This window comes from Zingiber officinale, chromosome 1A, assembly GCF_018446385.1.
Source record: "Zingiber officinale cultivar Zhangliang chromosome 1A, Zo_v1.1, whole genome shotgun sequence".
In the NCBI taxonomy this organism is placed as follows: domain Eukaryota; kingdom Viridiplantae; phylum Streptophyta; class Magnoliopsida; order Zingiberales; family Zingiberaceae; genus Zingiber; species Zingiber officinale.
The window spans coordinates 191,081,835-191,100,322 of record NC_055987.1 but is presented as its reverse complement, the minus strand read 5'-3'; the positions used below and the strand labels follow the sequence as shown (position 1 = coordinate 191,100,322).

The 18,488-nt window shown below is 38.5% G+C and overlaps 1 protein-coding gene across 3 annotated transcripts; it reads left to right on the top strand.

Annotated features, from left to right (window-relative positions):
- The first annotated feature begins 433 nt into the window (after positions 1–433).
- On the top strand, positions 434–2,248 carry LOC122013773 (probable F-box protein At4g22060). 3 transcript variants are annotated; one of them, XR_006120599.1, is made up of 3 exons: positions 443–1,473; positions 1,560–1,625; positions 1,744–1,872. XR_006120599.1 is itself a non-coding variant. In XM_042570004.1 (2 exons), exon 2 carries the CDS (start codon positions 833–835, stop codon positions 2,195–2,197), a length of 1,365 nt encoding a protein of 454 aa, XP_042425938.1. In that variant the 5' UTR covers positions 434–552; positions 704–832; the 3' UTR covers positions 2,198–2,248. The 3 variants fall into 3 exon arrangements, 2 of the variants coding, with proteins under 2 accessions (XP_042425938.1, XP_042425946.1); XM_042570004.1 differs by having other exon boundaries at positions 434–552; positions 704–2,248; XM_042570012.1 differs by having other exon boundaries at positions 443–1,625.
- Positions 2,249–18,488: the final 16,240 nt, after the last annotated feature.

The following is an 18,488-nucleotide window of genomic DNA, read 5'->3' as shown; positions in this document are numbered from 1 at the left end:
ATTTTTTTTTATCATTTGGAAAGGATGGGAAAATTATTTCGGGTACTTTTTCTTTCCAAGGTCCTTTTCTACAAAAGGTCTTTGCTACACAGCAGATTTTATGATTAAATGTAAAGAGGTAAATTAGTAAATTGAATACGAATCTAACCACTCAGCCATGCCCAGGCTTCTCTCCAAGTTTCTGACTCGGTGTTGAATGGTGAATTGTTCCGGCAATGCTGGTATAGCAGCATAATCCTAAGGGAAGAGGAAAAGACCGACGGGGTTGGTAGTGAGAAGGCAAGAGAAAATCCTGACGAAGTCCTTTTTAAGACAATGAGGTGGAAGAAGAAAGTGAAGAACAAGTCCCTCTGATGGTGTGGCAGCCGCAGAATCTCCATGTGTTTTTCATAAGTTAAGATATCTACCTATATGAATGGAAAAGTCAAAGATAGGCAAGCTCAAAACCTACTAACCAGGACGAAAATTGATTAACTCACTGTGCTTTGCAGCTCTGGACCGTGCGTCATTCTAACCCTTGTTTCAGTTTCAGAGTTTCTCCAAATTCTTCTGGTGAGATGGTTCCTCCCTTCTTCTTCCGAGAGTCTTTGGTGCAGGAACAATCCCTATTTACCAAATTTGGAGTTTGTTTATTCGTGTGTCAAATTTAAGATAAATTTAGCAACTTTATTTCTCTGTAATTTTTTTCTATAAAATCACACAGGTGATCTTGAATTTGAGGGGAAAAAATCAGGATTATTGAGTAAAATTTGGAAAGAAATCCCTATAACAAAATTATAAAATCCGGGGAAAGAAGCCGTCGCCTGCCTTATCGCCGCCACATTCACGTCCCATGGTTGGCCGCGGCTGGTCTGATCTGCCGCTGGATCTCTTCTCCCTCGTCTTCTCCAAACTCTCCCTTCCTCAATTTCTCCGCTCAATGGCCGTCTGTGTTTCGTGGTCGGCCGCCGTCTGCGATCTTTCCACGCGCGGCAGATGCTTTAAGTTTCGCGGGCAGAGCCCCTGGCTCGTGCTCTACCACAATCCCAAGGTCGACCCATCCGCCATCACCTTCTACGCCTTGGACGAGCGAAGGGAGTACACCATCCCCGTCCCGGACCCTCCCATAAGCGACCGAATCTTCCTCGGCTCTGCTCACGGTTGGATCATCACGATCGACGTCCGCCTCCGGCTGCAACTGCTGAACCCGATCACCGGCGCGCAGATCGACCTCCCTCGCCTGAGCCGCGTCTTCCCCTCCGAGCACACCCACCCCATCCGCGACACTGCAGGATGCCTAATCGGCTTCGAGATGCCGATACCAGTGTACGACGGGCAGGTACGGTGTGGAAACAATTATATCGACTGTCTAGAACAGGTTCACCTCAAAGCCATCCTATCTGCTGATCCGTCGCTCGGAGATGGCTACACCGTGGCGCTCATCCAGTATCCTCCCGGAAGAATCTATTTTACCCGCTCCGGCGACGAGATATGGTTCGACTTAAATAACCCCATTTTAATTGAAAATATGGTCTTCCATCAAGGAAAACTGTATATGAGTGCCCTTTCATTTCCGGCAGTGTATGTTTGTGACTTAGCCCAAATTCAACATGGCGAGATGCCCAGATTTAGAGTGGTCGATCAAGGTGCAAGTTCTAACGTGCTCTTACGCTACTTGTTTGAAACTCCTCAAGGGGATCTTTTGAGTATTTGGAGGGAGAAAGATACAAAAACTGCTAAGACCATATCATTCAAGGTGCGCAGGGTGGTGATAGATGATGAGCAGAAGCCAAGTAAAAGACTAGAACAAACGATGGACATGGTAGAGCTTGTTAACTACTTAAAAGGCGACATGATGGATAAGCAGATTCTTCAAAGAGAAGAAACGAAGGATGACTTGGGAGACTTGATCGTCTTCTTAGGCGGCCGCAAACCACTTTGCTTGTCTGCTTGTGATTTTCCACACTTAACGCCTAATTCTATATATTTTACAGATGACAACATATTTCGAGATCCAGAGTTTGAAGCCTACTATCGGAGAATGTTTGAAGAACGAAATTTGCAGAGGTTTAATGTCTACTTTTACCATTGCTGCATTCCGGCATTGTTTTTGGAACGAAAATGGTTCAGAAAAATTCTGAATTGTCCGAATTCCTTTAGCATCGACAAGACTTGGGTCCGATTATATTGGCAGCCTCCCTCAAACTTCATTAATTAGTTAGTCTATAATCAGTTTTATGTTAAAAACATTTGTATGTATATTAGATGCAGTGTTTTTGTTTTTAAAAAAACATGTTTATGGTTTTTGAAATGTATGATTTCGTATATATTTTTAATCTTTAAGTTTCTCGCAGCTTAAAAAATCATTAGCAAATGAACAATTTAAGGAGAGAAAAATATTGGGTTGCAATATAAAATTGGTTATTTTAGATCTAGAGATTTTTTGGGGGTCCTTTTATGGAAGCCGTGGAATAAGGAATTCAAATGATTAATTTCAAATTGTATTACATTCATGACAAAAGATTAATACGTTCGCCCCCAGTGTAACAAATTGTGTTACATTCCTCAATAGGTACGGGGCTTGCGGCTTGGACCAATTAATTACATGCTCATGCTATATCATGATCCAAGAAGTAGGGCATATCTAATGTAAGATATTTAAGAGATTTATAAAATTGTAAGCTTTAAAAGATTTATAAAATTAAAAAAAATAATAAAATAACTTAAATCGATGTGAGTTTTAAAGTTTATAATTTAAGAAGAATAGTCAACATTCATTTTTTTTTTTAAATTGATGTAAAATGAATTGCATGTTATAAATTGGATTACAAAAAAAGTGATCACTTAGAGGTTTTTATTGGAGATTGTTGGTGTAATCGTCTCTCGAGTTAAGGTTGATAAATTTAATTAAGTTTTAGTAGATTCGAACTTAAGTTTTGATATTTAGAAAATATGTTATGGATAACATGTTTGAATAATATGTTAGACAATATGTGAGAAAGGTCAAGTAAGTCGAGGAGGACAGGTATTGACTCGTAAAATCCTAACTAAAGATTAGGCAAGAGCAATATTTTGTTGGATAATAAAGGCAAGGCAAGTCCTGACTCGAGGGTTAGGCAAAGGGAAAGTCTAAGTGGGTTAGGGAGGACTGCACTTTAGCAAGGAAAGTCCAAGTGAATCAAGAAGGACCGTACGTTCACAAAGAAAGTCTTAACTGTAGTTAGGCAAAGGAAAGTCTAAGTGGGTTAAGGAGGATCGCACATTGGCAAAGGAAAGTCCTAAATATGGTTAGGCAAAGGAAAGTCCAAGTGAATCAAGGAGGACCGTACGTTGGCAAGGAAGGTCTTAACTATAGTTAGGCAAGCAAAGTCCAAGTGGATCAAGGAGGATCACATGTTGCCAAAGGAAAACCCTAAATATAGTTAGGTAATGGGAAGTCTAAGTGGGTTAAGGGAAGTCACACGTTGGCAAGGTAAAGTCCTAATTGCGGTTAGACAAGAGGAAAATTCATATGGATAAAGGAGGACCGTACTTGGTGATCGAAAGTCCAATAGAAAGTTAGCAAAGTCTAAGTGGGTCAAAAAATTGACTGGATACTTGGTGAAAAAATCCCAACAAGTCACAGTTAACCGGAGATTGGGCAAGGGAACCCTAGACTTAGGTTAAGTAAGTTAGGGTTGGGTAATCGATCAGATGATCAATTGAGACATGTGTCAATCGACCAGCTGATCGATTGAGCACATCTCTTCGCGAAGTGCATGGTGAATCAATCAAGTGATCGATTCATCTTGAACCCAAGTGATCGATTGGAAGAAGGTTTTAGCGAAGCACAGTGCATTGCAATGTGTTGAATCAATTGGGAAGAATTTTTTTTTAAAAAAAAGATTTAGTTATAAATTCTAAAAGTCTCTAGACTGTTTTAAAAAAATCATTTAAAATCTCAACCGATCCCTTTGTTTTCTCTCTCCCGTATTGCTAAAGTTTTTTTTTCCCCTTTCTCTATTTCTCGCCATAGAAGTTTTTTTCCCTTTCTTACCATTGAAGTTTTTTTTCCCCTTCTGTTGAAACTTGAACTTTTTTCCCCTCTTTCATTTTATTCTTTCTCCCCTAATCCCCTTCCCCTTTTTCTCTATTACATGTTCTTCTTTCTCCTCTAATTTCCTTCTTATTCTTCCCCTAATCCTAATTTTGCACTCAAAATCCCGTTGTCATCCACGTAACTATCATTGCACGCTACTTCCAGTGTCTGTAACGTCTCGACCTAGGTGGGTTCCACCCGAGCCGAACCGGGAACGCCACCAGAATTGCCCATCGGGTTGATTACTAGCTCCACAGACCACCGAAGGTCCTTTCAGCGTGCTTTGTCCTCACTTGCATGCACCCTGGAAGGTTAAGTATGACATAAAAGATTAGATGGTATTATCCATATCACTAAGGTGCACCTTCCTTTTCGGAAGCCCAAACTTAAGAACTCTAAAGTTAAGCATGCTTGGCTTGGAGAAATCTGAGGATGGGTGACCTCCTGGGAAGTTTTCCAAGAGGCGTGCGAGTGAGGACAGAGCATGCTGAAAGGATCTATAGTGGTCTGTGGAGCTAGTTATCCAAGAGGCGTGCGAGTGAGGATAGAGCATGCTGAAAGGATCTACGGTGGTCTGTGGAGATAGTTATCAACCCGATGAGCGATTCTGGTGGTGTTTCCGGTTCGATCCAAGTGGGGTCGGACCGGGGTGTTATAGTGTCGTTGTCGTTTGCTGCCAATGTTGTTGTCATCACTTCACCGGCACTCCGCAACAAACATCTTTTGATTGAGATGAAGTTTTCTTGTTTGATCTCTTTCGATTACATATTTAAGTATTGAAAAAACATATAGTGTGAATTTTTCATGTATTCATTTTTTTGTTTGCTAGTCAAGTATGCCAAATATTTACATATATTGAGATCTTTCATGTATTTGATGTTTGATTTGTTATATGAAGGTCAATTTCATTGACGGTTATATAAAAATTTGATCAATTAAATCACATCATTTATTGTATGGATAGACTCATCATATAATTTACATGAATATCTATAATAACCACATGTATATGGAAGGAATCATCTTTATGATAAGAATTAAAATTGGATAGTTATATAACTAGAAAAATATATTTTTATAATGTAAATATTTGACTTAGTATCTCTACCTATATGTATAAAAAATAAGAGGTCATTAACTCTCAAGTCAATTCTATCAATTTTGTTTATCATTTATTTTTTAATATGAATTGTTGGAAAAAAAAGATAGTCATTAAATTAGGTAATTATATTTCTAAAATATTATGTTGATGATAAATTAGGTGAAATAATAATGTTGAGATATTTTTAAAAAATATGAGATGAACTTACTTCAAATAAGTCATCTCCCTCTCCACCACCTCCCCCTCCTCCGCCTCCTCCACCACCTCCTTCTAATACTGGCTCAAATGAGTATTCTAGTGATTCTGGGCTAAGATAGTACATCTTTGAGTATAATATTAATGAAAGGAAGATTATTCGACATTACTAGTTGCAAAAAGATCTTTTTCAGCCTAAGAATCATGAATTTTCTTAGCATTCTTGTCTAAAGGAGAACGAAGATTTCAAGCTATATGGTTTAATCTTCATCTTAATTGGCTAGAATACAATATTGCAAAAGATGTGATATTCTGTCTTTATTGCTATTAATTATTCAAAACGAATCATGGTGGTCAAAGTGGTGATGATTCTTTTATTACCAAGGGATTTAAAAATTGGAGAAAGAAATAAAATTTTCATGAACATGTTGGAAATCAAAGCAGCATCCACAATAGGTGTATAATATATAGCAGCTTATGACTTAATGAATAAAAATCAACATATTAAAATTTGTTTGGTCAATCAATCTAATCAGGTAATAGTTGATTATCGTGTTCATTTGATAGTATCAATTAATTGCATAAGACTTCTTATGCATCAAGATTAGCATTTTGTGGTTATGATGAATCAACAGACTCACTCAACCTTGGTAATTTCTTGAATTGTTAAGATTTCTTGCTGACGATAATGAGAATATCAATAGAGTTGCACTAGACAATGCTCCCTCAAACCTCAAACTGATATTGCCTGATATTCAACAAGATATTATCAGATTTATTGTCTATTTAACCACTAATTATATTCTTAGAGATTTTGGTGATAAATTATTTACTATATTGTTGATGAGGCTTGTGATATATCTGTTAAATAACAAATGGAAGTTGTCTTTTGGTTTGTAGATGAAACGGGAAATATTGTTGAACGCTTTCTAGGCATTGTACATGTAAGCGACATTACTACCTTATCACTTAACACTGCTATTGATTCTTTTGTTGTGCCAACATAGATTATCTATATCTAATTTGAGGGAGCAAGGATATGATGGAGCTAGCAATATGAGAGGAGAATCCAATGGCTTAACAAGCTTAATTATGATGGAGAACAAATCTACTTACTATATTCATTGTTTTGCTTATCAACTGCAACTTACACTTGTAGCTATTGTTGAAAATCACATGAGGATTTCTACTTTTTTTATGTGGTTGCACAATTGAACAATATTGTTGAAGCATCATGCAAGCGAAGAGATATATTTCGTGAGAAACAATTTGGAAAATTTATTAAAGGAATTTGCAATTGTGATATCTTCACTGGACAAGGTATGAATCAAGAGAAGACATTCAAAAGAATTGGGAGCACACATTAGGGTTCACATTATAATATATTGTTGAGTTGGATATGCTTGTATCCTTCAATTATTGATGTCCTTTTATTTGTTGAAGAGGAAGTAAAAGATCACAAGCAAAGGGCGCAAGCAAATAAATTGTTGGAATTGATTTGAAAATATGGATTTATATTTCAGATGCACTTAATGAAGAATATCTTGGGAGTCATGAATGATTTGTCACAAGCTTTACAAAGAAAAGATCAAGATGTTGTAAATGTCATAATTCCTATAAGATCAAACAAACATCAACTGCAAAGCATGAAAGGTGATGGTTGAAATTTGTTACTGAATGAAATTTCTTTATTTTGTGTTAAATATAAGGTAGTCACGCTGCACATGGAAGACTTGTTCATCTTTCATGGGAGATCATGACGAAATATTGAAGGAAAGACAAATCTTCATTATTATCGTGTTGAAATATTTTATAAAGTGATAGATTTACAACTTCAAGAGTTGAACAGTCACTTTAATGAAGTGAACACGGAGTTGTTGTTATATATGACTTGTCTTGATCTATCAAATTCATTTTCTGCTTATGATAAGAGAAAATTACTTCATTTTGCTCAGTTCTATCCATCTAATTTTTTTCTTGATAGAGTTAATGCATCTCTAACATGATAGCTTTATTTTTGAGATGAGGAGTAAAAATCAATTCTCTAAGGTTGTGGGGATTAGCAAGCTTGCTAAAAGGATAGTTCAATTGAAGAAACATCGACTGTATCCTTTAATATATTTACTTTTGAAGTTAGCATTGCTATTATCTGTTGCAATTGCAACTGTAGAGAGTGTTTTCAGCAATGAAAATAACCAAAATCTCACTTCGAAATTGGTTGGGAGATGATATGGTAAATGATTATTTGATACCATATATTGAGCCGGATGTGTTTGATATCGTTGACAATGAAGTTATTATTTGACATTTTCAAAGTATGAAATCTTGAAGAGTGATATTGTAAAAACATATAAAGTTAATATATGATCTTTATTATACATTTTGTGTTGTATTAATTTTTTTCAAATTTATTGAATTCGCCCCTCCCCTAATTGAAATTCCTGGCTACGCTCCTATGTGCAACTCTAGTTCTAAACCTCATATATATATTAGAATTCAAGTATCTAGTTCTTACGATCCAACTAATTTTAGAGGTGAACGACCCAACCTCATAAACTGATTTTCAGGCAAATCTAGAAGCACTTGTAGCCCCAAAATCCTTAGAAGCTAAGAAGGAGGTCTTGTGAGCTACAAGACGAGAGTCCTCTCCAGCCTGGTACTCTTTTAGCTCTTCCTGGACCTTGTTCAGGTTAGCTTGAGCCCCGATTAGTTCCTGGCATGTGGACGTTGCCTTGGTCTGGGCCGCCAAAAGCTCCACTTGCATCGACTTGATGGTGGCCTAGGCTACATCCACTTGTTTCTGAAGAGCTGTCTCCCGATCGACACTGGCAAACAATTCAACCGTTTTAGTGTCCAGGTCGGTCCGTAGGGAGGCATGGGCCTCTTGTAGGTCCTGTAGTTGGGAGGAAAGGTTGGTAATCTCTGTTTCCTTTGCCTCCAAATCGGCCAAGATTTGGACGCGCCTCAGACCTTCAGACTTAAGCTTAGCCGCATTGGTCTTCAAAGTGGACTCCAAGAACTTCACCTGGTCAGACTCAACACGGGTCAGGTTCCTAGCGATCTGAGTTTGGTCCTCTTCTATTTGTAGGTGGGAGTGTAGCAAACTCACTTGTGTCGTCAGATCAAAAATTTGACTTGCGGTCGTAGGAGACGTCAGTTCTTGAATATGAGCCCTTAAGGACTCATTCTCTCAGCAAAGACCAGCTAGAAATTGAGAGATGCTCAATCCCATGACACAGGTTTGCAAAGAGCACCGAATCAGCAGTATTTCAAAGATGTAGAGGGGGGGAGGAACCTAAACTTATCGACATCATCTGTTAGGAAAATGTATCGGATAAATCCAACTGAGGGCATTCCAAAATCTAGTTGGTGGTGTTCTTCCATAAGTCGGCCGGGGCGCCATTTAACTGTACCTGGCCACACTTGATGGAAGTACTGGAAGAGGGAGTGGGGCTCAGCACTTAGAGGGACGACAGTTGGAAGGAAGAAGTGAATACATACCACCCCTTGAAACGGTCCTTAGAGTCGAAGGAAGGTGCAAGAGCCGCAGAAGATGGCTGAGCTAAGGATGCGGGCGACAGAGAAGTCGTAGAAGTCGCGAGCTGATCTCTCAGTCAGGAAGGTATCTGCTTCGTGACTTGAGCAAGGATAGGAGAAGAGGCTGCAGCCTCCAAGGAGGCGAGAGTGCTGGCCCAGGAAGGAGTCTTGTCTTCGGCGTTCTGGGCAGACACCTGTAGCATGGGCAACCTCTTGGGGGAAGACTAGACTGAAGGAGTAACATATCACCTTTTGCGTTGAAGGCGCAAGGGGCGCTCTGAAGCTAAAGAAGCAGTCTTTCCACTAGCAGCAGCGACGACAGAAGGTTCCACTAAAGGGCGAGATTCTTCTTCAAGGACCTCGTATTCTCCCGTTTGTTGAGACGAACCTCCTGTTAAGGCATTGGCCTGGGGAACGTCATGGCCGGAAGTGATCTCTCTTCCACATTTTCGCAGAATGTCACTAGGCAGAGTGGAGGAGTCAAAGGTGAAAGCTCTGAACATGATGATTTCTGCAGGTAAAAGAAAATACCTCAGTTAGTGAGGATATAAAGGAAGAGTTGGTTGATCTTACCAAAAGGTGCAGTCAAGGGCGTCCGGATTGTACTCAGCCCGAAGGTATATAGCACACTCTCCCATAGTAAGGAAGGGAGCTGGAGCTACACCCTATCCAATTTCTCAGAAGCAGCAAAGCAATCTGGATGGTGCTAATGGTCATTAAATCCAGAGAGAGGAGGAAGATCTAAACGCCACTCAGTGGCCCAAACCATAGGGTCGAGTAGCTGCACATAGAAAAAATGGGACTTCCAGTCTTTATTAGAAGAAGGCATGCCCGTGATGAACTTATACCCCGGTCGAGATTGTTGGTGCAGTAAGCATCCGACGATCGAACCTCAGTTTTGATAATGGCAAAGGGATTCAAAGTTAAGATTCCTTGTTATCTAACGTGGTTAAATAAGGTTTCAGGAAAGTCCTAACTGCGATTAGGTAAGGGAAAATCCTAAGGGGGGGGGGGGGGGTAACCTTAGGTCCTAGGGGGTGGTAACCCTAGGTGAAGGAAAATCCTAAAGGGGGGGGGTAACCTTAGGTCCTAGGGGGCGGTAACCCTAGGTGGAGGAAAACCCTAAGGGGCGGCAACCTTAGGTCCTAGGGGGCGGTAACCCTAGGTGGAGGAAAACCCTAAGGGGCGGCAACCTTAGGTCCTAGGGGGTGGTAACCCTAGGTGGAGAAAAACCCTAGGGGGCGGTAACCCTAGGTCCTAGGGGGTGGTAACCCTAGGCGGAAAGTCCAGTCGGTCTGGAGGGCCGGACTGGCAACAGGTAAATCTCCTGAGTGGAGTAAGTGAGGACGCGTTCCCCTGCAGAGGGAACAGTAGGCGTCGGGTCGACCTAGGATTTCCGGTTGGAAATCCGAAGTCAGACTCGGACAATCCGAAGACTGTCAATTCTTCTTTACGATGTTTTATCTTATTCTAACACTGTTTTGCAGGGGATTTTGCTCGGACTAATCTTTGTTTGCAGGTGAGGAACCTGCTGGAAAAAGGCTGTCCGGGCGCCCGGGATGGATCCGGGCACCCGGAACAGGTCCGGGCGCCCGGGACCAACTTTTATCCCTGCCGCGACTTCGCCACGTGGAGCATCCTGGTTGGGTGGCCACGTCACACTCCAGGCGCCCGGAAGGGATTCAGGCGCCCGGAACATCATATAAAAGAAGGGTCAAGGTGCAGCTTCAGAAGAACAACCATCTAAGTAATCTCCCTGCGACAAGCTGCTAACGACTCGATCCAGAAAGTGCTGCAACGACACCCCGACAACCCGGAGCTTCGATTTAGTCTTTTGTTGTCGGTATAATCTGTTTACTGCTTTGAATTGTAGTTAATCTGTAATAGTTTTATCGTGCTTATAGTTGTTGCCCACGGAAAGCGATCAAGGATCGCGGGCATTCGAGTAGGAGTCGCTTTAGGCTCCGAACGAAGTAAATCTTCCTGTCTCTCTGTGTTTGTTATTTCTTTATTCCGCTGCGCTTTTACTCGTTTGTTTTACGAATCGAAAGAAATAGCCACGAACGCTATTCACCCCCCCCCTCCCTCTAGCGTGGTCTCGATCCAACAGAGATTGCATTTTAAGGGAATAAAAATGATGAAAAAGTTGAGAAGTTAAGGGAATAGCATATAGGCGGCATAGGATTACCATCCCGCACATAGCACGGAAGACATTGGGAGTGAACTGAGACAAAGGGATACAATAATACCAACTTAACTCTGAAAAGAAAGAGGAGATGGGAAAACATAGATCGCCAAGAAGCTGGTCCTTAAAGAAGGTCACACAACAGGGAGGAGGATAGCATGGATGACCATCAGGACCAGGAATGCAAAGATTGTACGCTTCAAAGAGATGCAGGCTAGATTGCACCGACTTAAGATCACTCCTATCAAAATCGGAGTGGAAGAAGGCATACCAAGGGACTAAGATCTCTCTGGCCATAATCCCAAAAAAGATCTCTCTGGCAAGCAAGCAGGAAAGAAGAAGTCTGAGAAAGAAGAAGCATCGATGAACAACCATCCGATGCCTTTAGGGGTTTTTAAACTAAAACCACTAAGAGGCCTGGAAATGTGAGCCAGGTAATCAAAACTGCGATGTGAAGGATAGCCGTCGGATCACCAAAAGGGAGACACTATCAAGTCACGTGCAGAAAGAGTGCGTTAGGCGTCGTGTCAAAGGAAGTTAGCCAGGCATGTGTCATCTTCCTATGAAATGACATTTATGATGGAAAAGACAGAGAAATCATGAGGTTGATATGGGGGCATTGGCCTCATGCCTTGAAGACCAACAATTCCATACGGATACCTTGGGAACAGGAGTAGAAGGCGGCGGGGAGCATTGATCATATTTGGTGCCTCTACCCAACCTCGGAACTAGAGTAAGATTCAAATTGGTCCAAAGCCTAATTACTGAGTGGAAGTCATGACCACAGGTTGCTTCAAAGACCACTGAAGTTAAGTCCATGGCATGCTTCCTTTGCTCACCAACGACCTCTCGGTCGGCGTTCTAAACTTTCACCCCAGCATGAGTTATAAGCGAGCATGCTCTCGCGACCAACGATCTCTCGGTCGGTGTTTCAGACTCTTGCCCCAACGCGAGTTATAAGTAAGCATGCTCTCGCGTCCAACGATCTCTCGGTTGTCATTCCAGACTCTCGCCCCAGCATGAGTTATAAGCGAGCATGCTCTCGTGACCAATGACCTCTCGGTAAACATTCCAGACTCTCGCCCAGCACGAGTTATAAGTGAGCATGCTCTTGTGACCAACGACCTCTCAGTCAGCGTTCCAGACTCTCGCCCAAGCACGAGTTATAAGCGAGCATGCTTTAGCGACCAACAACCTCTCGGTCGGCATTCTAGACTCTCGTCCCAACGTGATTTATAAGTGAACATGCTCTCGCGACCAACAACTTCCCGGTCGGCGTTCCAGATTATCGCCCCAGCGCGAGTTATAAGCGAGCATGCTCTCATAACCAATGACCTCCCGATCGGTGTTCTAGACTCTCGCCCTAGTGCGAGTTATAAGCGAGTATACTCTCACGACCAATGACCTCTCTGTCGGAGTTCCAAACTCTCGCCCTGGTGTGAGTTATAAGCGAGCATGCTCTCACGACCAACAACCTCTCGGTCGGAGTTCCAGACTCTTGCCCCACTATGAGTTATAAGCGAGCATGCTCTCGCAACCAACGACCTTTTGATCGGTGTTCCAGACTTTTGTCCTAGCGCGAGTCATAAGCAAGCATGTTATTACAACAAACAACCTCTCGGTAGGTGTTCCAGACTCTCACCCCAGTACGAGTTATAAGCGAGCATGCTCTTGCAACCAACGACCTCTTGGTCGGGCTATTGACTCTCACCCCAACACAAGGTATGAGCCAGCACGGCTCTTGCGAACACTTGTCAACAACCTAAGCGTTTGGATCACCTTCATCTATTTCAACATCGTTGGGCCAATTGCAGTACTGTGACTCGCCACCTTCACTAGGCTGATAGCAGCACTGTGACAAGGATACAGGTTTCGAATTTTGCAAAGATAATCAGCCACACGGCAATTCTTGTATGCACGTTGAGTCACAAGTGTGTCAAGGTCTAGTTAGTCGAACTTAAGTCTCCTTCGACTAGACTTAGACGGGAGGCTTGTGATACGATGCATAGAGGAGGGGCCTGATAAGGACAGACAATCAATAGTCAAGGGAAAGTGACAATCAATAGTCAAGGAGACGTGGCAGTTAATAGTCAAGGGGATATGACAATCATTTGTCAAGGAGACATGGTAGTCAATAGTGAAGAGGATGTGACAGTCAATAATCAAAGGGACGTGACAATCAAAAGTAAAGAGGGCATGACAGTCAACAGTCAAGGGAAGGCGGGAGTCAGGTCGCCTTGCATCATCAGTCGCATAATTCCTGGTCAGGCACAGGTGGGGCAGGTCCCCAAATCTGATATGTAAGACGTACCCTGGACTAGTTCTTGACCTGCCCCCGACTGATCAGATTTCTCTAGCTCGGGCTTTGTAGATGGTCTTGTTGCTTTTGCTAAGACAACTCTCGACCGGCTCTTCAACGGTCACATCGTGAAGGAGTCCCTCGTCGTAGCTCATCCTCTTCATCAAGCCTCAATCTTGGTAGTACCTTTGAGCGGTTATCCCGAGTTGTCTGTAGCTGAACCTGGGCGGGATGGAGAACACTAAGCGACAACAATGTCGGAAAATCGTAACCTCCTATCAGAAAATAACTACCATATATATGCCAGGGAATATTCCATTAGTCTGCTATTACCTGAGAGTGGAACCTTCCTTCCACCAATAGGAGGTCGCCATACATCCTCTCTCACCCGACAGGCCCTGACACTCGACAGGTCCTGACAACGGTCAGACTTTGGAGGTATACATCGTCTATAAAAAGGGAGATCTTCTTCCTTGGCCAGGTATGCACACATACGTACTCATCTTCAACAATTATTTTTCCATCGTACACTATTCTTCTAGGGAAAAAGGACCTGACTTGAGCATCGTAGGGTTTGCGTCGGAGACTTTTTCCCTGATTTCTGGTATCTAACCCTCCGGGTGCTTGTCTTAGTGTGTGTAAAGTTCAAGTACCACCAATCCTCATACTATAGACCTTGGAGTTCCACGTGGAGGTTAGTTTTTGAGATGTACATACACAGGGTGCGTTAAAGTCGCCTCTCAGTCAACACTTGCGCAATCTCCGTCAACCTCCATCTGACTCGGATTCCAGACAGGATTAGTGCCAATTGACACATCGATTGAATTTTTGAAAAAAAGGTATGCATGACTAGAAAAACTTTGAATTGAGACTTTAGGATACGGTGAGACTAAGAAGCATTGTAGAACTCTACATGAGTTGATTTGGGTCTCATCAAAACTAGCAAAGGCTATCAATGAATTTTAACTGAAACTCATTAAATGACCTAGAGAATTCGCAATTATGAAACCTAAACGTGGAGTGAATGATGAGAGTGTACAAAAGGTATAGATGATGAGTAATCTTTGTTCTGAGCCTCCTACATCGAGTTATGGGTTTTGGGAAAAACCTCCTACATCGAGTTATGGGTTTCGGGCAAAACCCATTTTCGCCTTAGATAGTTCTGATGAGATTAATCCAAGTACTATAGTGCTTCTTAGTCTCATGTATGAATGAGTTTTTGGGCAAATCCCATTTATCGTCTTTTTTTTTTGTTTGGTGAAGATGGTGGAATGAGCTTTTGGTTAGTTATCCCTTTCAGAATTACTATTTTTCTGTTATTTATGTTGGTGCATGTATTAATTTTATGAGGATTTATATTGAAAGATATAATAGTCAATTCAATATGATTTTCTTATCTTGAGGTTATTATTAAAAATGATAAAAAAAAAAAAAAAGACAAGGGCATAATTATCTTTTATAAGATTTCTCACCTTTAACTTTTCGTGAAAGGAACGTTAAACATTATTTTTTTACATATAAAGGAGCAACATGCTATGGAATAGAAAACAAAAGGGTTAAAGGTATTTTAACTTATATTTTATCTAGATTTAGATAAACATTTATTATTCATGCGGGATTAGAAATTGATCGGTTAAAATAAACTGAATCAAATTAAATTAGTCGAAAATTGAACAAATCAATTTTCTTCAAACCAACTAAATTTTTTAATAAAATCTGAATAAATCAAATCGATAAAATATTAGTTAATTTCATTAAAAAATCGAATTAATCGGCTTTTTTTTATATCATAAAAGATTTACTGGTTAATTAGAGATTTATAAGTTTACTTATTATGTTTATCTATTAGTTTTTTTTTATTTTCATTTATTATGTTTAACTGTGTAAGAAATTTAAAATTGAAATCGAATTTTTTTTTAAATGAAATTTCAAGATAGCCCAATCGAATTTTTAGTTGGATCAATTCGTTCGATTTAACCCATCTTTTTTCTCAACCCTATCTCTTATTGTATGTTTTTTTTCTATGATGGGGCTTTGTGTACTCGATCAAACTCAACCAAGACATGCATGCTTATGATCAATCTTTCCTTAACTATTTTAATGTTTCTTTTTTTTGAAATTTACGTGCAATTTAAAATTATTTAGGCTATGCAAAGGATTTCGATTAAAGACCATTTAATCTAACGTGTGATTGTTTTCATATTAGACCTATAAGATTCTTAATGTTTGGGAGTCTGTTAAAATGTCTTAGGATCCTCACAATTTTTCTTGTTCAGGACCTTGCCCAAGACAGAATGGTTGATTATGTATTAAACATCCTAGCCAGTGATATTTTATATATGTTTATCAAACAATTAGTTGAACCAGCATTGATTACTTAGCCTGTAGTCTCCTCGGATAGATTTAGTCGTTAGCACATGAGGTGTTATCATAATGAGATATGGGGTTCGAATTTCGGTAAAGCCGAGATAAATACCTCCCTTATGTGCTAGTCACTATTCCAATGTTAGTAGCCATCCATGATTTATCTCTTCTGTATTGATTTTCGAACGGATTGACGAGGGCACGAAGATGAACCATGAACATATTCATACCTTTTGCCATAATTGATTACTTAACATGTAGATCATGAAAACGGCATTATTACTTACATAATGGGTCACGAGTTGGTTTCTTATCCTAGATAAGTTATCTCATTTTTGACAAAAATACAATTATAATATTTATTATATATTTTTAGGGAAAAAATAAAAAAGGTTAACGGACGCTGTGCTATTTTTTATTAAATCCATAAAAATAGATTGTGGCATCCTTACCAAATCCATAAAAATAGATGCACTTTCCTTCACTTGTTCATAAAATTTTAATTGACTGTATTATCAGTGTAACACTATAAATTTATTAAATCAGAAAACTCTATATGAAATCAAGGCATTTTATCATGGGTTTTTTGTAATCTTCTAAATTTATCTATATTTTTAATTTTGTAATTTCAATACTCTTTTTTTTTTAAATTATATATTTAAATAAATTTAAAGGTCATTCAAAATAATCAATATTAACTTAATATAAATTTTAAATAATTAAAATTAGAAATAAAAAAATCTTTGATAAAATAATTAAAATGTTGTTTTATTTTATATTTATTTTTTTATTAATTTTGTTTTTTTATTGTAATTATATATTAAAAATTAAAAAGTATTTTTTAAATTATTATTAACCTACTTTTTTAGTTTTTAAATTTTGCCGCAATCTCAAACTTCACCCCTGCCGTCCTTTTTTTATTATAAAATTTATTATATATTTTTAAGAAAAAAATGAAAAAGGTTGAAGGAAGCTATCTTATTATTTTTTTAATTTAACTTATTTTTTAAAAATCCGTCAAAATTGATGGACTTTCTTTCACTTGTTCATAAAATTTTAAGTGACTATACTAGTGTGATCGTGCACACGCGTTCGCGTGTGTAATATAATAATATATAAATTAAATCAGAATTGTTTGGATTTTCTAGTGTCACCTTTATAAACTAAGAATTAATTATTTGGGTCGTCAGACCCATACAAGACCCATACAATAAAAACTGCTTTATGTAAAAAATTATTTTATTTTAATATTATACTTGTCTTAGTAAAAAATACTAAGAAAAATATATTTTTTAACATCGTCGGCCTAAAATATTTATAGAAGCTTTTTTGATTATAGTATTATAAATTCTAAGATGTGGGACTAAAGAGAACTATATTTTTTTTATATAAAACAACCAGAGAAAATTAATAAATTGTTTCGCTTGTGGAATTACTAATAAACTTTGAAATTATTTTTAGTGTAAATAGAAAAAGGATATTAAAGTAAATATATTTTAGACTTCACCAAAGTTAGTTAGTAAAGGGGAGAGATTTTTAATAAAATAGTAAGATATATATTAATTTTTATTTTAAAAATTTTAATAAAAAATAAAAGAAGGTTAATAAAACAACTAAAATTCTTTTTAAAATGTATTTTGATTTCTTTTCTTTTTTAATATTTAATTATAAAAAATTAATAAAATAAAACTTGATTATTTTATCAAAGATTTTCATAATCTAACTTATTTTAAAATATATAAATAAGTTAAAAAGATCATTCAAAATAAACAATATTAATTTTAAATATATTTCAATTATACTTCAGGTATATTTTTTTTTAAAAAAAAAATCTCCTCACACGGACAGCAATGGTAATATCCGTTTTTTTTTTTACAAAATTCAGCTATTTTATTTTATTTTTTAAAAACTCAGCTTTTATCAATGATTTTTATACAAAAGTGAATTCTAGTTTTTACAAATATATATAAATAAATTAAAAGGTCATTCAAAATAAACAATATTAATTTAATATAAATTTTAAAATTATCAATAAAATTTTTGATAAAATAATTAAAATTTTGTTTTGTTTTATTTTTCTAAATTTTTTAAAAATTTTCCCCTTATATTTAGATATTAAAAAATAAAGAAATATTTTTAAAACTTTTATTAACTTTTTTTTTTAGTTTTTAAATTTTTATCTTGCAACGGATTCATTTAGTACTGTCTCTCACTAACTGTCTATCACTAACTGGTTTCTTTATAAATAAAATTTTAAATTTTGTCAACCGCAATTTCGATTTTTGACGGATATAAAGTATTTTGGCAACCGCAATTTTTATTCATTTTCGTTCCTTCTCGCCGCCGCTGCCTTCCCCGCGCTCCCGCCAGTTTTTTCTCCGCCCTACCGCCGCCGCGCTGCCTTTTTTCCTTCTCCCTGCATCGGCGATCCCTTGCGGCGATCTAGGTATGCTTTTCAATGTCTTGGCCTGACTGCGGATCTTATTCCTTCATCGTTTTTTGTTTCTCACTGCGATTTATTTATTTCCGATTGTGTTTTTTCATATTAGACGTTTGGGAGTGTTCTTTCCGATGGAGAAAAAACGTCGCTGGACAGAGGCAGAAGATGCAGTTCTCTTCCACTACGTCAAGGAACACGGTGAGCGAAATTGGAATGCGATCGCCAAAGCCACCGGACTCGATCGATGCGGTAAAAGCTGTCGATTGCGATGGCTCGATCATCTAAAACCTAATCTGAGGAAAGGTCCGA